We start from the raw sequence: 19082 nt of genomic DNA on the forward strand, positions 1-19082 counted from the left end.
TCAGACTCCTACGCTGGCAAAGAAAGATCGCCACCTTGTGTTAATTTCCTTGAAATGAATGAAAGTCCCACAGACCTTGAAAGTGGGAGCAGCCCCTGTTACTCTTACAGCTAAATGGAAGTTTAGTCTTCAAAAAGCACAAATACAAACACACAGCATAATTTTAACAAAGTAGAAAATTGACTGAATTATTTTTTATCAGCTTGAGTTGTTTTGTTTGTTTTAAGTTCATAATGTATACATGAATACAAGGCTTGTATCCATGTTGGAAATCTGATTTTTCCAGTAAAGACATCTGGAACACACCCAGTAAACTTCAGAAAAAATTTAGGATCCAGTGCTGGCCCATTATTGGGAGCACTATTATACTCTGAGGCTCGGAGACAGAAGATCTGTGTTGGTATCTGGAAGGTGGCCGGTTCAAATCCTGTTACTTCCAGAAGGGATCCTACTTCATTGGGCCCTTGAGCGAGGCCCTTAACCTGAAAATTGCTCCTCAGGGATTAACAAAGTGTATCAAATCAAAATTAAAATACTCAGTCACAGTGAAACAATTTGTTTATAATCTTTACATGTGGGGTACTGGGTTAAGGATGAAAACTATGTGAAGGTACTAAATTACTGTTCCCACATAATTGTCACTGTAATATTAGTTGCATGTAATTTGATTTAGTGAAGACCGTTAAAATACGGCGAAACATAAATACAGGATTGTTACTGAAGTACAACTTATTCTTTGCCATCATACAGGCTCATACATAGAGTCCATCCATCCATCCATTATCCAACCTGCCGAATCCAAACACAGGGTCACGGGGGTCTGCTGGAGCCAATCCCAGCCAACACAGGGCAGGAACCAATCCTGGGCAGGGTGCCAACCCACCGCAGGACACACACAAACACACCATACACCAAGCACACACTAGGGCCAATTTAGAATCGCCAATCCACCTAACTTGCATGTCTTTGGACTGTGGGAGGAAACCGGAGCACCCGGAGGAAACCCACGCAGACACGGGGAGAACATGCAAACTCCACGCAGGGAGGACCCGGGAAGCGAACCAAAACAAATTAACTTAAACTATATTCTGATACTAGAAATTTTTCATATTTTCGATTCTTGTTTTCTTTTTTTCACATCTTCACGCCCCCCCTTTTTGTTACTTCGTGCCCTCCCTATGGGGGCCCGCCCCACAGTTTGAGAACCACTGTCCTAACGGGAGCAGCTGAAAGAAGAAGAAGAAGAAGAAGGTGCAGTGAGAGTAACAACGCTAAAGCAGCTATTGTATTTAGAATAGTTTGACCATTCTGTCGACCATTATATTGTTACAGGTTAATTACAATCAGATGCATTAAACTAATAAACAATATGCGGTTAATTTCAGTGTATTTATAAGCTACTTCAGGGATGTGGATCTAAAAAAGAAAGGGTAATCACACAGGAACAGTAGCACTGCTTTGACGCTGGGTGCTGCCAGTCTGCAAAACCGAGTGCAGAACTTGCGTACACCAGGATATGAGCTACTGTGGAAATGTGCATGGCTTTACACCAAGTTTAGGTTTTATACATCACGATTTGAACATGGAAATGTTCTTACGCAACATTTTTGTGCGTACGCACTGTTTATGCATGAGGACCCAGGACTCTACCTAGAGTTGGCCATCTGGCTAAACTGAGTAATCAGGCAAGAAGGAAGGTGACCATGAACCCAATAATCAATCTAACAGACTTTCAAAAGTCCTCTGCATTGATGAGAGAATCTATTGAAAGCACGACAGTTTCAGCTGCACTCCATCAATCAGGCCTCTAAGGTAGAGTGGTTAAGTCCTGATTGGAGTTAACCAAATGGCATTTGAAGAACTCAGAGATCATGAGAACTCCAAGTACTATGTCTAGTTAAGACCAGTTATTGATTATCAGCTGCCTAATACCTGGCCCAAGATGAATGCAACCAAATATGGAGAGGTCCTTAAACAAATTCCAAAGTACATGTGAGCAACAATTCACCTTTCAGCATGACAATGACCCAAAGCATACAGCCAAGACAATGCTCAGGTGGCTTTGGAATAAACCTCTGACTGTCCATGAGTGGCTCAGACACAAACCCTACTGGCAATTTACTGACACTTCCCTTTCAATATAATGGAGCTTGAGAGGATCTTCCAGGAAAAATGGGATACATTGCCTAAATCAAAATGTGTGAAACTTGTAGAGTCTTAGCCAAGAACACTCTAAACTGTAATTGCTGATAAAGGGGCTGCTACAAAGTACTACATTAGGAAGACATGTGATGAACTGGCACCCTTTCCACTGAAATTTTCTGTCTTGTGCCCAGTGCTGACAAAATAGACTTTGACCACATGTGACTGTGAGTTGCATTAAGAACAACGGTTGAGAATATTATGTTACAATTGAAATAGGTGTGAAAAACATTTCTCCAAAAATTAAAAGTAATGCCCTAAAAAAGCTAAAAATAACATTTAACATTTAGAAATAAACTATAATGCACAAGAACACCCAGTAGTGACCGTTTTCTGGTCAAGCTGTATGACTCAAACTCTTGGGCAAGGACATCATACTCTCGATTTGTTCTGCCTTATTTTTCTTAACCTGTGAGTTGTCCTCTCAAAATGTGATGATATCTCCAGTTTATGGTGTCACATATTTAACAGTGAACTTCTCTGTGAGGCTATAATAAGCTTATAAAGCTTCTCAAATTAATGATGACAGGTAAAGAGACAGTACATTTACCCAGCCCTCTTGTTGCCCACACTTTACAGTTGTAATCCACTCAAAATGTCTCACATAATACTCTGACGTGAAAGATTCTCTAAACAAATGTGATGGCAAAGTATCTCATTGTTTATTGTTCGCCCATGAGTAATGCATGGTTTGTCATCTTCAGCTATCATTCTCAATCTCAGTGGTGCAAATGGACTATGATTTTGGCACTTGCAGATTTATTTTAAATCCTTGGGCAACACACACTGATCCCATTTGTTTTGATGTCTTATTTTATATATAGAGCAGAGATGTGGATTTCATTCAGTTTTTAGCAATTACATATACTAAAAAAACATTCCCTGTTGTCGACCATTTTAATATGATGCCAGTTATGCCTTTATCGTTTCCTATTGAATGAAGAAAAAGGATGTGAAATAATCCTACAAATTAAATTATTATCATTTTACTAAATTTCATTGCACTTCAACTTCATATAGAGGATTATTTGTTACATCAAGTTTTAGCACTGTGTTAAGCCTTTTGCCTTAAGCGTAGACTCCAGTCACACTTCCAGAATGGCCTCTATAAGGCAGTAGGTTACAAAATGGACACGGGCGAAAGTCCCAAGCTCCTTCTGCCCAGGGATACTGTAGGTACTGAATGTATTTGCTATTGTTATCATTAAAGGATGTATCTTTCAATTCTTTTTATCTGGAAATAAAGGTGTGGAAGTTCCAATCCCAGAAAACCTTCCAGGGTCATAATGGGAAAAAGGTCAGCAGTAAACTGTCCAGTAATGCTTGACGTTTCCATAGCTGAAACAAGATGCTTAGCTGACTATTTGGAAGCAGCTTCTTCATATCTCAATATGACATTGTTTTGGAAAAACTAAGTGAATATCAAAGAAAGCTATTCTGGACAGTTTAAAAAAAAGATAAAACATTGCTTTTAGATGCTTGCCCTTGGGGGTCAGAGTGGAGGCTTATTTAGTGGCTCAGTATTTATTTTAATCCAGCGCAGCCTGAAAAATAAATGTAAATACATGCAAACATTAATAATATAAAAATACAAAATTCAATGGTCAGACACCTTTATTGGAAAGTTATTTATTTATTTTATTTTATTGTTCTATTTCTCATCCTAAAGGCATTAAAAATTATTATTTTCTTCTCAGCCTCATTCCCCAAATATGTAGCAGGCACTTCTAATTGATGTGGTCAGAGCTGTACAAATCTGAAATTGCGGAACATCACAGCCTATATCTGTAATATGTCTGGGGGGTCATAACAGTTGAAAGGTCCAATGTAACAGTCAAAGAGAAGAGTACAGATTGCCACTTAGTACCACTTCTTGAAGGGGCATCAGTTCAAGAGTACATGCTTAAAGAGACAAAGGGCTCAAATACCTACTGGAATAAGCCTTCCTCTGGGGTTCTGGATGCACACAGCAGAACCATTGTGGCTGCACATATTTCAGGCCACTCATTTAGTCTGCACAGATATTGTTCAGATGGAATTTATGTGTTCTGTCCCATCTGCATGGATTATCTGTTGGGTATTCAGGTTTTCCCACATCTGCAAAGACATACAAATACAGCAATTTCAAATTGTACCCTGTGTCAGTGTGTGAGTGAGTGGGCCCTGAAATGCACTGGGACAATCTGGAGGGATGTTTCTTGTCTTGCATCCAAGCTCTGGCCCCTCACAACCCTGAACAAGATGAAGTGGGTTTAACAATGTTATATGTTATACTATTCTGTCTGAAGTCTCCTTGACAAAATGCAGTCCTCTCTCAGTTGAGACTTGTGTAATCTCCCCAGAAAGTCACTCCCACCTCAAGACACCATGACCCAGTGAGTACATTTTCCAACAGTGAATTGTGCTGCATTCACTATATGGTGTTAATACAGTATATGGTATTGGTAAGGTCAGCAGGTGCTGCTTACCCTGTGGTCTGTGTGATATATAGATAGATAGATAGATAGATAGATAGATAGATAGATAGATAGATAGATAGATAGATAGATAGATAGATAGATAGATAGATAGATAGATAGATAGATAGATAGATAGTGTGAAGGACAGCCAGGTCCCATGCCCGGCAGGGACGCCCCTGCTGCATCTATTCCGGGGGAGCCACCATGGGCAGCTCAGTACCTCCCCCGGGACGCTTGGTGGCAGCCTCCCTGGTAGATGATGATTCCCCAACCTGGCGCAAGGCTCCATGGGAGATGGAGTCCTCCACAGCCTGGTTGGGGGCTTGGATAGCCGCCAGGGGGAGCTGCATGGACTTTCCAGCCCAGCTGGTCGACTCGTCAGCCCCACCCGGAAGGTCAATTAGATCCAGGTAATCAAGCACCTGGACTACGTCCGGGTGGGGTATAAAAAAGGCCAGCCACCACCACTCGAGAGAGCCAGAGTCGGGAGGAGGAGGACTAAGCCTGAGGAGGAGGAGGAGGAGGAGGAGGAGGAGGAGGAGGAGGAGGAGGAGGAGGAGGAGGAGGAGTGGTGGTGGTGGTGGTGGTGGTGGTGCTGAGGTGGAGAGAAGAAGTGAGGGTTGTTGTGTTTGAAGTGCTTTTGGGACTGTATTGGGCCAGTGGGACACGGGGAAGGCGTGCCCCACTGCTGAAGAAGAAATAAAGTGCATTTTATTTAAGTATGTGCCTCTGCCTGAGTCTGTGCCGGGTCGGGCGCTATATAGCGCCTTTTACAATAGATAGATACTTTATTAATGCCAAGGGGAAATTCACATTCCCCATGTGTGGATCCCAATGTAGTGAGGGGGACATTGTTCTGTAAATATGATGCTGTCTCTCAGATGAGATGTAAAACAGAGGTCCTGACTCTCTGTGGTCATTGAAGATCCCTGGGCATTTTTCAAAAAGAGTAGCATGTTTCCTGATGTCCTGCCCATGTCCATTTTGGCCCCTGTAATCATCCTCTTTCTCTAATTGGCTATCTCTCTAACCCCTTTGCTGTCTAATAGCTAATGTGTGGTGAATATAAAGCCAAAATAATGGCTTCCATCTCATCATCTAGGTGGTGCCACTCATTGGTGGTGGTTGAAGTGGTTCCCCTTTGTCTAAGTGCTTAAAGTAGCAAGAAAAGCACTATAAAATGTAATTAATTATAATTATTATTATTAAAAAGGAACTAAACTTCACATTGAAGTGTACTGACAGAAAAGATAACACTGAATGTGTTTGAGGTAGCTAGATTTATGTTGCACCTTTCTAGACACTCAAAGTGCTTTACAGAAACGGTGGGGGAGACACTTCAACCACCACCAATTTTTGATTTTTCATCCACTAGTTTTGATTTTTAACAATGAATTAACCTCTTAATGGTCATTAGGTGAAATTGTATAAGACTTTCTTTGAAGTATTTTATCCCCACTCAGTGAACAATAAGAATTTCCAAATAAATACAGTATTATCCAAAATTAGTTTAATAAATTAGGTCTTATTTAATGAGAGAATATGGAGGTGGACCATTAGTTTATATTCTTCAGCCTATACTCTTTCAAATACAGGTTCTAAAATGGCACTTTACTGGGTTGTGTGGTTTCTTATAGAACCTTTTCTTGATAAAGAATCATTCCATTCTAAGAAGGGCTCTTTGCACATGAAACCAGTTCTTTAGACTTTGAAAAGGTTCCTAATTAGTGTACAAAAAAGAAATCTTTAATGTGTATACTCTTACAAATAAGGTGCCAGAGAGGTCCTTCAGAGTGAGGCCATAGGGAAACCATTTTTGGTTCTCAATAAACCCACCCACATGAAGGTTTCAAAAAGAACCTTTATTTATTTAGATCTGCTACAGGATCCATACAGCAAATAAGTATAAATAGATGGTAACATATTTGAGAAATACCAATGAGTCATGATTTTAAAATGGACTCTTGCTGCATACAATAACACAGGCTAAGTCCAGATTTTCTTAACACTGTTAGTGTATGGCTTAGTAGCCTATCATACATTAAACATTTTGCTCCCCTAAACACACACATATTATTCAATTTTTCAAATTTCAAAGAACCAACTTCATATAAAAGGAACCCTTCCTAGAAATTAAATGGTTCATTTGCAAGCAATAGTTCTATGAAGGACCACACAACCCAGTAAAGAACCATAAAGTGCCATTAAAGAACTGTGATTTCTGAGAGTGCAGTAGGATGCCTGGCAGGATACAAATCAAGAAAACCTGAACTCAGCCTGCATTATTGACTTTTTAAGATTGTGAACCCACTGGCATTTCACAAATCTGTTATCGTCCATTCATGCCTATTTATGAAGCTTGAAATGGATCTAAATAAATTATGGTTCTTTCTGGAATTTTCATGTAAGTGGTTCTTTTAGCAACCAGAAATGGATTCCCTACGGCATTGCTCTGAAGATCCACTTTGATACCTTTATTTGTAAGAGTATAGAAGTTGAAAATGCCTATTGTACTATAGAAAGTGAGGGGAGATGTGTCATTCTTTATTTCTTTAAGAAAATGAATGCAAGAGTGAAAGGTGGTGTTGACAGTGACTGGACTGTGTGTGGAAAGGAGTAGTCCAAAGAAAATTAAACTTTTGTATCTGCAAACACTCATAAGAGCAATACTTGGGAAAGCACCAGGCCATTAAAACAATGTTGACTTCTTCTTTATTATAATCAGGTTCTTTGAAATATTAGCCATGTTACCTCATAGCTGCAGATTATTTCCTTCAAACTCCCATCTAAGGGGAGATTCAGTGTTCTCTCTGGGTCCTCATGGCTTTCTGCTAAGTGTTCACATTTTCTCTCACATTGCAAATATGTTCGTATTCGGTTGATTTGACACTCTGAAGTGACTTTGTAGTGACTGTGTGGTTGTACTGTATCATGGACTGATGTCTCTACCAGAATTGGTTCTTGACTTGTGCCAATAGTTGCTATTATAAGCACTCAATCCTGTGAACCTGTATTGGCGAGTTAAAAAAATATGTGAATGGCCTGGAAAACAGAGAAAACAAAACCTGTCACTGTAAGAGGAAAATACCATGCTACAGAACAATTACTTGGCAATTTTGTTTTCTCAAATTATCTAGGTTTAGACCAATATTACAAAAACAGTTTCTTTACTGCTGCTATGTACTGCTACAAACTGCCTTGTTCATTCTGTTTGCCTGGCTTTTCCATTGCTGTTTGACATTTTTTCCAGCACAAAAAGATATGGCTATACACTTTTAAAAATAAAAGTGCCAGTGATGTTCTTCACAGCAATGCCATAGAGAAACCATTCTTGGTTCTCAAAAGGTCTATCTACATGAAGGTTTCAGAAAGAACCTTTATCTATTTAGATCTGCTACAGGTCCCATATAGCAAATAATTATAAATAGATAGTAACATATATGAGAAATGCCAATGGGTCATGATCTTGCTGCATACAATAACACAAGTTCAGGTTTCTTAATATGTTATTGTACCGCTTGGTAGCCTACCATACATTAAACATTTTGCTTTTTTCCCACACATATTATTAATTTTCTCAAATTACAAAGAACCAGCTTCATATATAACGAACCCTTCCCAGAATGAAATGGTGCTTTGACAAGCAATAGTTCTATGAAGAACCACACAACCCATAAATTGCCATTAAAGAACCAGCATTTTTAAGAGTGTAGGAAAGAGATATACATTCTTATACCTGCTTTATCTCATTTAGGATCACAGAGGCTGAAGCCTATCCTGGCAGCACTGGGTTCGAGGCAACCAACAACTCTCAGCAAACTGCCAATCCATCATAGGGCCTTCTCTCTCTCTCACACACACACACACACACCACCATTTAGAATCACTGATCAACCTAATCTGAGCATCTTAGCTGATGTTGAAGAAAAATATGGAGTACCTGGGGAAAAGACAGACAGACACGGAGAGAACATGCAAACTACACAACAGGGCATGGGATTTAAACCTAGAATGTAGAAGTTAACCACTGTTCTACCATGCCATTTAAGAGGACATATGCGTATAAGTTAAACTTAGAATTCTAACTAGCCATGTTGCCATTCCCTCCCATACCCTTAGATCCTCTTCCTTCATCCACTTGACTGTCCCCTTCGTCCATCTTAGCACCATGGGGAGCACAGCATTCAGTTGCTCTGCTCCCCAGCTCTGGAACTCATGATCATCTGAGCTTAGAAATATTGAATCATTCTCACTTTTCAAATCTAAACTTAAAACTAATTTGTTTAAGACTGCTTTTTGTCTTTGATTACAATTGCTCTGTCTGATTTTAATCTTTATGTTTTAGTTTTGTTTATAATGTGTGTTTTATCTACTGTTCGGTGTCCTTGAGTGTTTAGAAAGGCACCTACGAATAAATAAAATGTATTGTTATTATTAGTAAATTATACAGACTGTAAAACTGATGTCTGGACCTCCTCCTCCTCAAGTTGTGGGAAGCTCAGAAACATTATCTTCACTCCTGAAAAGAGAATCCAGCGATTTATCTAAATATAATTATGGAAAAAAACATAAAAATCTTTCTGTCACTTGTAAAAGAGGAAAGAGTTCCTTTTGTTTCTCTGCTCTCTATTTAAAAAACCTGAACACGTGGACAACTGATTAAAATAAAGATCTTCTTTAATAGGTCACACAAACTTTAAAGGTATTGGCAAAAAATGCTTTCTAATGAATCCTCATTTTCCGAGCAAAGAATGAAACAAACAACTTCGTCGCCTCCACTGCCGGAGGTCTGGACTCTGGATCGCGCGATCAATATTCGCCAGGCCCTGGTGTAGAAGCGCTGATTTTTCTGTTTGCTTGGACTTGGGACCACGAAGCCAAACACGGTGTCCTGGAGGGTTTCGCCTTTGCTTACAATTTAGTGACTAACGGTGGTTGCTCAATGTAATCAGTCCATTATAAATAGACACTGCATTCAAAGTATCACACCCGATATTGTACGTGGGACACATCGGTAAGTAAATCGAAAACTGGTTCTCCTTCCACGAAATTGCCCTTAAATTACAGCTGGTCAACAAACACTTTTTCTGCACTAAACCGAGCATCTCTGGATGCTCAGCACAGCAGGATTAAGAATGTTTTGGACAAATAAGATGAGAAACTGCTTTCGTTCAATCACAAGGCAGAGAGGTGCACAACAGGACATAATTTCTTATTTTTGGGAGAGGGGCGAGATTCGAAAACAAATTCATAATAGGAGTATATGAGGATGATGCGGCATGCTGAAAAGAATTGTACTGCTTTCGTTTTGTATTTTCAACAGATGAAATCAAAGACGAACCAAGTAATCCAGAAAGTCTTCTAAAATAACGGTTAGGTCGTGCTATTCTGAATTGTCTGTTATCACCGACTTTATCTTTCTTGTGGGACAACCGAACGTGCTATTGAAGCAAAGTATCCTGCGCCATGTGGAAAAACAATAAATTACCTAAATGTGTCATCAATGCTTCTTTGGAATAATGTGATTTTTTTCTTTTCTTTGTTTATTACAGATCTTCTCCGCCTAGATGACCCAAAAACTGCTCCTCGTCGCCGTGCTATCGGCGTTCCTTCTCTACGGTAACTTTAATTTGTGCTGCAGAACAGGGTGTTTTACTTTTCTTGTACAGCTATGGCTAAATAAAAGAACGGAGTCCGACAATTACACATTTTAAATAGCATCGTGTGTGTTATAACTAATTATTGTTCCCTTTTCGTGCTTCGAAACTGCTTTAACTATGACTTGCTGTGCACAGAATAAAAACTAACTCTGGACGGGACGCCACTCCATAGCTGGGCACGTCTACGCTCACGACATTTTACAGTCATTACCAGAATCGAATGACTTCGTAATGGTCGAGAATATCGATGTTTGTCTTACTGTTTGGACGACACAGTGGCACAGCTTCTGTCTCGCAGTACAGGGAGGAGGGTTCAAGTCTCGGATACTCCCCGTGTGGAGTCGGCATGTTCTCCCTGTGTCTCCGTGGGTTTACTTCCACAGGTGGTGGATTGGCGATACTAAATTGGCACTCGTGTGTGTGTGCGTGTTCACCCTGTGATGGACTGGCGCCCTGTCCAGGGTTTGTTCCTTCCTTGCTCCCTATAGGCTTCAGAACTCCTCCGCGACCCTGTTCAGGACAAAGCGGGTTCGTTAACGACCTCCGATTTTCAATCTCAGCATTTAAATAGAAGCTGCTTTGATGGAAACGATCAGTCAAAAGGGAAAGGGAATTCAGATAAATCTAAGAAAACCAAGCAACTCGAAAGGAGAGTGACATTGACGTTCGTGTTCGTTAAAACCAATTTCTGATTCCATACAGTCAATACAAAATATCTTTTATTTATACAACATGCTCCTGTTTTCGTCTTCTGCGTCAAAAACATATAATCTTCAGTTTCTTCTTTTATGGTATTTACTTAAAACAAATACTTTAAGGTGAACACATTCAAATACTTGAAATGTAGCTGATTAACGTCTTAGCTATTTTCTTTTCTCAAATTCCCGTTGCTTTAGAAAAAATAATAATAAACGCGTGGAACGATCCATAGTTTCATGTAAATTTTACTTTAATTATATTGCAGGAAATCACTTAATGGAAGATTTTACAATGCAATACAATTGATTGTACTATATATAAATAATCGAGTAAATGTATATCGTATATTATATTTATTATGTATTCAAATACATGTACAGTAAAATAAACAAGAAACTGAATGAAGTGAACAAGTTCAATATTTAATTTGAAATTCAACACTTTGGGAAAAATGAAGTAATCTGCATAGACACATCCACTCTTAAAAATAAAGGAGTCAGAATATTTTTTCAGAGCGATGCCATATGTGAATCATTTTTGTCTCACAAAAGACCCTTCTAACATGACGGTTCCAGAGAGAACTTTTATTTATTTAGATCCGTAACAAACTCCATACAGTAAATAACCATGAATGGACGGCAACAGGTTTATGAAATACCAGTGCCTCATGGTTCCCGCTGCATGCAATAACAGACTAACGGTCCAGGTTTTCTTAATGTAGCTGGCCTGCTAGGTAGCCCTACCATAGGATTTCATTTCAAGAACCTTTCCCAGAATGAAACGGTGCTTTGTCAAGCAAAAGTTCTTCGAGGAACCACACAACGCAATAATGAACCTTTTACAGTAGTGCCATTAAAGAACTAGCATTGTTAAGAGTTGTAGGCATGTCACTGTTAACGTCGACCTTTTTCAGATTTATTATGGTCTGTGTGTACATCTATGTGTGGTTGAATTTTCATTTCTTTAACTTCACCATCCAGCATGTGCTCTGGTAGGGCAAACAACCTGTCAGCTCTCGTCACGCATACATTTGAGTGTGAAGGCTCGCGTGTGCGCCCGCTTCTGTGTATTTGATCAGATTACGTATCTCCAGAACTACTCGCGCATAAAGTTTGTAAATCAATTGGCCTGGTAAACGGAGCAGACTGCAAAAATTCCGGTTTGATTAAAAAAAAAAATCCTACCGCAGTAATGGTTGGACAGATATTCTCAAAAATTAAGGTGTGCCAGAGCGGTTCTTCAGCGCGATGCCATAAGGGAACCGTTTTTGATTCCCAAAAGATCCATCCACATGAAAGTTCCGGAAAGTTCCAGAAAAAAAACTTTTTGTTTTGATCCGTAATAAGTTCCATAAGTAAAAATAACGTGGTAACAGTTTTGTGGAATACCAATGGCTTCAAGATTTTAAAAAGACTCAATAACACGTGGTGAATTACTATTTTTTTAGTTTGTTTTTGGGGACCTCTCGGTATCCTATGGTTAACCTACTATACATTAAAGGTTTCTGTTTTGTTCACATATATAAGCACATTTTTCATATGCAAAGAACTCACATGAATAATTCTTTATCAGGTAAATAGGTTATATGAGGAACCACACAATCAGTAATATGCTATTAAAGAAGCAGTATTTTTAAAAGCATAGGGCAACTCTCTTTTGAAGGACATGGGGATGCGTACTGGACAATCAACAACGGAGCCTACAGCAAGACATAGACTATGCAACTTGTTTCAATAACAGTGGCCTTTTTAAAGTTATCGCTGTACACCAGCCTCGACGTTTACTATGGATATGTAAAAACCCGCTTGTTCCAAATGTTTACATGTTAATCCAGGGGCTTTATACAACGCAAATAAATAAGTGAATTAAATTTAAAAGCATACTTTTCAAAGATACAAAAATCAAATTCGATTTTCCATAGACACGTTTTGAACGTCCTAGAAACAGAATCTAACAGAATGTAAATTTGACTCGCGAAATAACCCATTAAGAACAAGTAATGGGACCATGACTCGAAAGATTGATTAATTAATCTATCAGTCTACTCATTATTAATTAACAATTAAACAAACCTTGCCTTGACTAAAACCAGTCCTGTGCGCTTGGATTATAATAGCTAAGATTGTAAATATCACATAAACTTTACCAGCTTTACAGCAGGCGACTTTTGACACCGCAGACAAATAAACGCAATTGACCAGAAATGCGACGATTAACTATAAATTCAGAAATAGTTCAGATATTGAAAAGAGGGTCGCTGCGGGCAACCAGGAGCCTTGTTACAAGTCTTTGATCGAATAAAAGAAAGGTCGAGACTGAATGCATTCCTGTACAAGTCCAGCCATTTTGACAGATCGCAAATTAAATGGGAAAAGTCGTTTCGAATCAACAGAGGAGAACACAAAGCTTGTCAGTGTTAAAAATTAAGCTTGCCATGCACCAGTTCTGAGGATCTGCGTCTGAATAAATCGATTACAATGAAAACCTGTCCTTGCAGGTTCAAAATATAGCAATCCTTTACCATTTCTGTGAAGCTTCAGTCTAGCCTAAAGTAATGCTTAAACTCTGTGAGTTAAACTCTTAGTTTTTAAAGCGTACTAAAAGACGATTAAAACGATCAAGTGTGGGCAAATTGTCTTCTTGTAATAATTAATGATACCAGCAGGTGTTAAGTATCAAAGAATGTGGAAAAGCTTGCTTAACTTTGCATAATACATACTAGGGACTTTCAAAAAGTTTCCGCATTTTATTAACTCTATTAAGAATTTCAAAAGCAAATTACATAAATTTTCTACATAGTCACCTTCGTTTATGATGCAATTTTCTTAGCGTCGTACCAACGTTTTAATACCCAATTACTACTCCTCCCGCGACTTCACCGTTTCCAACGAAAATATAAAAGTGCGGAACCTTTTTGAACGTCCCTCGTATTAATACGTGCTTAATCTTGATTGTTTTTAATCTGTTATTATGTGAATTGGACATTATTCGTTGTATATAGCCTTTATAATAAAGGTGCTAACATGACATAATATTTAGTTATGTGGTTCCCCATAGAATCATTGCTTGACTAAGAACCATTTCGTTCTGGGAAGCACGCTCCATGTCGTTGGTTCTTTGGGCTTTGTGTTAGTTGTCAAGTATTTGGGATTTGAACCAGCAACCTTTCAGGTATCAGAACCACCACTCCACCGATAATGAATATACTGTATGTGAGCACAACAGTCATGGAGGGTGGCTAAAGCAAAAGAAGATTAGAAGCAAAAGAATGCAGGACTGAGGCACATCGACCCCATGTATAAAAGTGGGACGAGATGACGAGAAGCTAAAGAATAAAAGGGCCGCTAGGTTGCTGCTTGTTCGATAGGTTAGGGCACAGGTGTCGAACTCCGGTCCTCGAGGGCCGCAGTGGCTGCATGTTTTCAATCTAACCATCTTCATTTTTGAGCCGTTTTTACTGCTAAAAAACTTCTTTTGCTTTAGTTTTAATTAACTTGACTCAGGACCCTTAATTGTCTCTTTTTCCTTAATTAGTAGCCAAACAAGCCACCATATGACCAGCTCACCTGTGCCCATCACACAATATCTGAAAATAAAGAAAGGTGAAGGTCTCAGTAAGGTTGATCTCTCAGGTCACCAAAATACGTTGATGGTGTTCTTAGAAAAAACAGAAAAAAATAGACAAATTTGGAAATATCTGCTGTGGTAGAATGAGAGCAGCAACAAGGCATTGAATTAAATAACGGGCTTAATTAACAGCAAGAATCAGCTTCTCATTAAGATACTGTTCGGAGTGAAATTGGTTGGAGTTTGAAATCCCAGTTTAGCTGGTCATCTGTTGGCTCATTTCATGTCTCATTTCTGTTTGGCTGCCATTTAATGAAGAAACAAATCAATTCAGAGGACTGAATCCTTAAAAACAGGGCTATTGAAATGAAGGGAAAAGGAGTTAATTAGCAGTGAAAACTGCTCAATGATTAGGAACAGGGTTAGAATGAAAACCTGTTCGACACCCCTGGGTTAGGGGGTTTTCTGTTGCTGAGGAGATAAGGATAATAAAATTGAAACACAATGACAATAACAGATTAATGTTTGCAAGGTGAAGACAGCTTAAATCTGTAAGTGTAAACTAAAACACAGTGACATTTGTAAAACAATCCTCTCTTTTTCATTCTGGTCAGTTTTTTGGTGTTCAAAATGGTAAATATTAAATTTATGTGGAAAAAATAAAACATATATAGGATATGTTCATTTGATAAAGAAGCAAAATTTCAAGATTTCTGTTTTCATAGAAATGGAGTAATTTTCAAATAAACTGTAGTTTTAAAAATGTGAGGGTGAGAGCGAGTCTATAAGGTTGTAATTTTTCATTAGACACTTTGAGCATAATAAGTGAAATGAAGGAACAGCCTCATCACTCACTCAGTGCAGACATTGGTGTATAAGAGACATTGCAGATTCTCTCTCTTTGGACATATGTGCTCGTTGTAAGACTTACCAGGGTCTGTATCAGTGCACTGACCAAATGGAGCTTTTTCCAAGTGAGTTGAAATGGACCAAAATAAAAAAGCGATGTCAGCATTAATATTTACTTTATTTATTTATTTTTATTATTTAACTTACCCTTTAGCCAGTTCCATTAATGCTTACTTGTTTAAGATCTATTGTGAGGCTGAATGATCGTCTATGATTAATACTGTATCAGTGATTAGATGCCAAGCACAGTCCATCATAGGGCACACTGGCAGACACATCCTTTAAATGCAGAAATCAATCTAGGAAGAAATACGGAGAATTTGAAGACAAAAAAAATCCAAGTCTCTGAATCTGAGAATGAATCTCCTCAGCCTACTTGTAGTCTCACAGGGTAACTTCAAGCCCATTTGTATGGAACAGATGAAAAACCAAACATCTTATCATATTCTGCTTAAGTATATTTACAGCAGGTGGAATGCCTAGTGAGGCTGGGTGGACTTTTGGCATTGGAACCCCTGCAGATTTTGTTTTTTTTTTTTCTCCTGTATGTTGCCCCTGCATTTTTTGTAGCTGTCCACTCTGACCATCTGACCATAGCATCGGAGAGACTTAAAAAGAAATCTATAAATAAGAACTCTTCTTATTCTGTTCCTTTGTGTTGTGTACACTGAGTTATTCATAAATATCTACCATTTTTCATAATATTTTTTCATTCTTATTTTTATCTATTTTCAATTTGTTTTACATTTTCTTTGACATCTTGTAAAGCACTTTGTGCTAATATTGTTTTATGAAAATGTTCTATAGAAATAAATTTTGTTCTTGTTATAATGTGTAAGTGAAACATGAGTTTGGGCAGTTATGTTACTCATATACTGCAGACATTCTGAAACGTTTAAATGAAGGAATGTTTATTTTGTGTTCTTGTGTTTATGAAAATTTTGAAAGTTTGCTTGTGTCAAACCATCTAAGGTCTTGTGTTATGTATTTTTCAGAATTGTTCTGCATTTATTCTTTTTTTCCCATTTATGAAGTGTCACTTTATTAAAATAAACACTTAGCTATCCCAGTTTTTTACCTTTGTCCAAATATGATGGTATTAAACTGTCTGAATTTTGACACTAACAGGCATTCAGTGGAGCATGGTTTACTAATTAAATATATCTGAATGAAAATTTTCAAAGAGTTTCTTGATTTTTCTCAGTTTCACTGACATCAGAAATAACATATCCAACATGCCATATGTTTCCTTAAATCATAATTCTCCTCTTGCATGCACCTTTACTTTCAGGAGTGGAAAGCTTTAAGTTACACAAAAGAGAGGCTGAAGAGTCGAGCTACCTGTCATCTGCCACTGATTTCTTCAAGGGGGTCTGGGACACAGCAAGTGAAAGAACCGCAGGAATGATTGACACAGTTAAGTCATGGGACATTGAAGAAAAAGTCAAGTGAGTGTCCAGAACTCAGTCATTAGTGATACCCCATCGGTCCAAGGTCTACTTAGTGTGGTTTAGAGGCCAAGACACTGGACTGGAGAGCAGACTTGGGCAGATTTGTGGCGCATGAAAAGTCAAGAAGTACCCATAGAAATTAAAAATGTTACACTTTTGTCAAGCTTTATAATGCATTTCATGTTTTAGAAGTATAGCACACTGGTGAGGCCTCATCTGGAGTACTGTCTGCAGTTTGGGTCTCCAGACTACAAAAAGGACATAGCAGCCCTAGAAAATGTCCAGAGAAGAGCAACTAGGCTGAGCCCAGGGCTACAGGGGATAGATTATGAGGAAAGATTAAAAGAGGTGATAATTTTCAGTTTAAGCAAAAGAAGATTAAGAGGAGACATGACTAAAGTGTTTAAAAGTACAAAGGGAATTAGTCCAGTGGATCGAGAGTGTTAGTTTAAAATGAGTTGCTCAAGAACACAGGGGGCACAATTGGGAATTTGTTAAGGCTACATTTCACACAAACATTAGGAAGTTTTCTTTATACAGAGAACCATAGACACTTGGAATAAGCTACCAAGTAGTGTGATAGACAGCAAGACTTTAGGGACTTTCAAAACTCAACCTGATGTTATTTTAGAAGAATTAAGTGGATAGGAACAACAAGCTTTGTTGGGCTAGATGGCCTGTTCTCATCTAGATTGTATTAATGTTCTAAAGTTCTAATTTGAATACACAGTGGGATGGTTGAAACTTGAATGTAGATCTAAGGAGATGGACCTAAGAGTCATAGTGGACTTCTTCTATTTTCTGCAACCAGGCAGTGTACAGGAGTGATGAAGTACAAGGCAATGGAGGTTATGCATATGTTGTATAACTCAGTGGTTAGGCTTCACCTGGAGAACTGTGTTCTTGATGAACTCATTTTAAAATAACAGACTCGATCCACTGTACTAATTCCCTTCGTAATTTTAAACACTTCAATCACATCTCCTCTTAATCTCCAAGACTCTGCCCTTTTAATCTTTCCTCATAACTCATCCTCTTTAGCCCTGGAATCAGTGTAGTTGCTCTTCTCTGGACTTTTTCCAGCATTGTTTTGCCTTTTTTTGTAGCCTGGAGACCAAAATGGCACACAGTAGTCCAATTGAGGCCTCACTAGTGCCTTATAAAGCTTGAGCAGAACCTCCTTGGACATGTACTCTACACATCAAGGCGCTATATAACCTGACATTCTATTAGCCTTCTTAATGGCTCCTGAAGTTGATACAGATGAGTCCATTACAACTCCTAAGTCCTTCTCATAAGGTGTACTTTCTATTTTCAGACCTCACATTGTGTATTCAAGCCTAACATTTTTACTTCCTAAGTGTAATACTTTACATTTACTTACAATAAATTTCATCTGCCCAAGCCTCTATGCTGTCCAAGTCCCTCTGGAATGATTTAATGGATTAATCCACCTAGCTTGGTATCTTTCAGCATAGCCTTACATTAACTGTACTTCTTAGTGATGAGTGCATGTTTTATAATATGTTTTAGATGTCTCTTATCATTCATATTTGGACGACTTTAAACTGTGTTCATTTTGTTTCCTCAGGAAAATGTACTCTGAGAGCGTGGGTGCATTTGGCACCTATGTGGATATTACAAGGGATCAGCTCTTCCACATGTGGAATCCTCAGTGAGTCAGCGTGACAGTTTTTCTCCTGCGCCCTTAAGCTGTCATTTCCTTCCCAACTTTGGTTCCCTTTGATAGAAGTGCAGTACAGTGTACTGCAATATTTTAAAATGTTAATGTTTTTCAATAAACTTTGGACTTTTTAGAAATGTGTTTTTCTGAAGGCTAAATATCAATCTTTCTATTACTTTCAAGTTGCAAGCCACATTGTGTCTTCTAATAAAGGAAGTGCAAAAACACTAATTAGGTTAATCACCTTTAAAAAGACTTTGTTTTTTCATAATAATAATTCATATTACAGAGCAACTTTAAAAATAACTTTCCACATCAAGTAATCTGGAAACCACTGAATGAATGGCTCTTTTCTTGCTACTTCTATTCAATAACTAGGAGGAAAATTAAAGGGAATGCATCAATGAAGTACAGAAAATTTATATAAAATGTGCCAAATAGATATTTTACA

The 19082-nt window shown here is 38.3% G+C and overlaps 1 protein-coding gene across 1 annotated transcript; it reads left to right on the forward strand.

Annotated features, from left to right (window-relative positions):
- The first annotated feature begins 9539 nt into the window (after positions 1 to 9539).
- Positions 9540 to 18768, forward strand: LOC114667849 (apolipoprotein C-II-like). The gene is made up of 4 exons (XM_051920603.1): positions 9540 to 9675; positions 10214 to 10280; positions 16788 to 16944; positions 18539 to 18768. Exons 2-4 carry the CDS (start codon positions 10229 to 10231, stop codon positions 18624 to 18626), a joined length of 297 nt encoding a protein of 98 aa, XP_051776563.1. The 5' UTR covers positions 9540 to 9675; positions 10214 to 10228; the 3' UTR covers positions 18627 to 18768.
- Positions 18769 to 19082: the final 314 nt, after the last annotated feature.

Source organism: Erpetoichthys calabaricus, chromosome 17, assembly GCF_900747795.2.
Source record: "Erpetoichthys calabaricus chromosome 17, fErpCal1.3, whole genome shotgun sequence".
NCBI lineage: Eukaryota > Metazoa > Chordata > Cladistia > Polypteriformes > Polypteridae > Erpetoichthys > Erpetoichthys calabaricus.

Excerpts from the sequence above, each read along its gene's own strand:
- LOC114667849 (XM_051920603.1), top strand. The coding sequence starts at position 10,229 with ATGACCCAAAAACTGCTCCTCGTCGCCGTGCTATCGGCGTTCCTTCTC. Across the intron at positions 10,281-16,787 it reads ATCGGCGTTCCTTCTCTACG|GAGTGGAAAGCTTTAAGTTA; the intron begins GTAACTTTAATT and ends CTTTACTTTCAG. Across the intron at positions 16,945-18,538 it reads GACATTGAAGAAAAAGTCAA|GAAAATGTACTCTGAGAGCG; the intron begins GTGAGTGTCCAG and ends TTGTTTCCTCAG.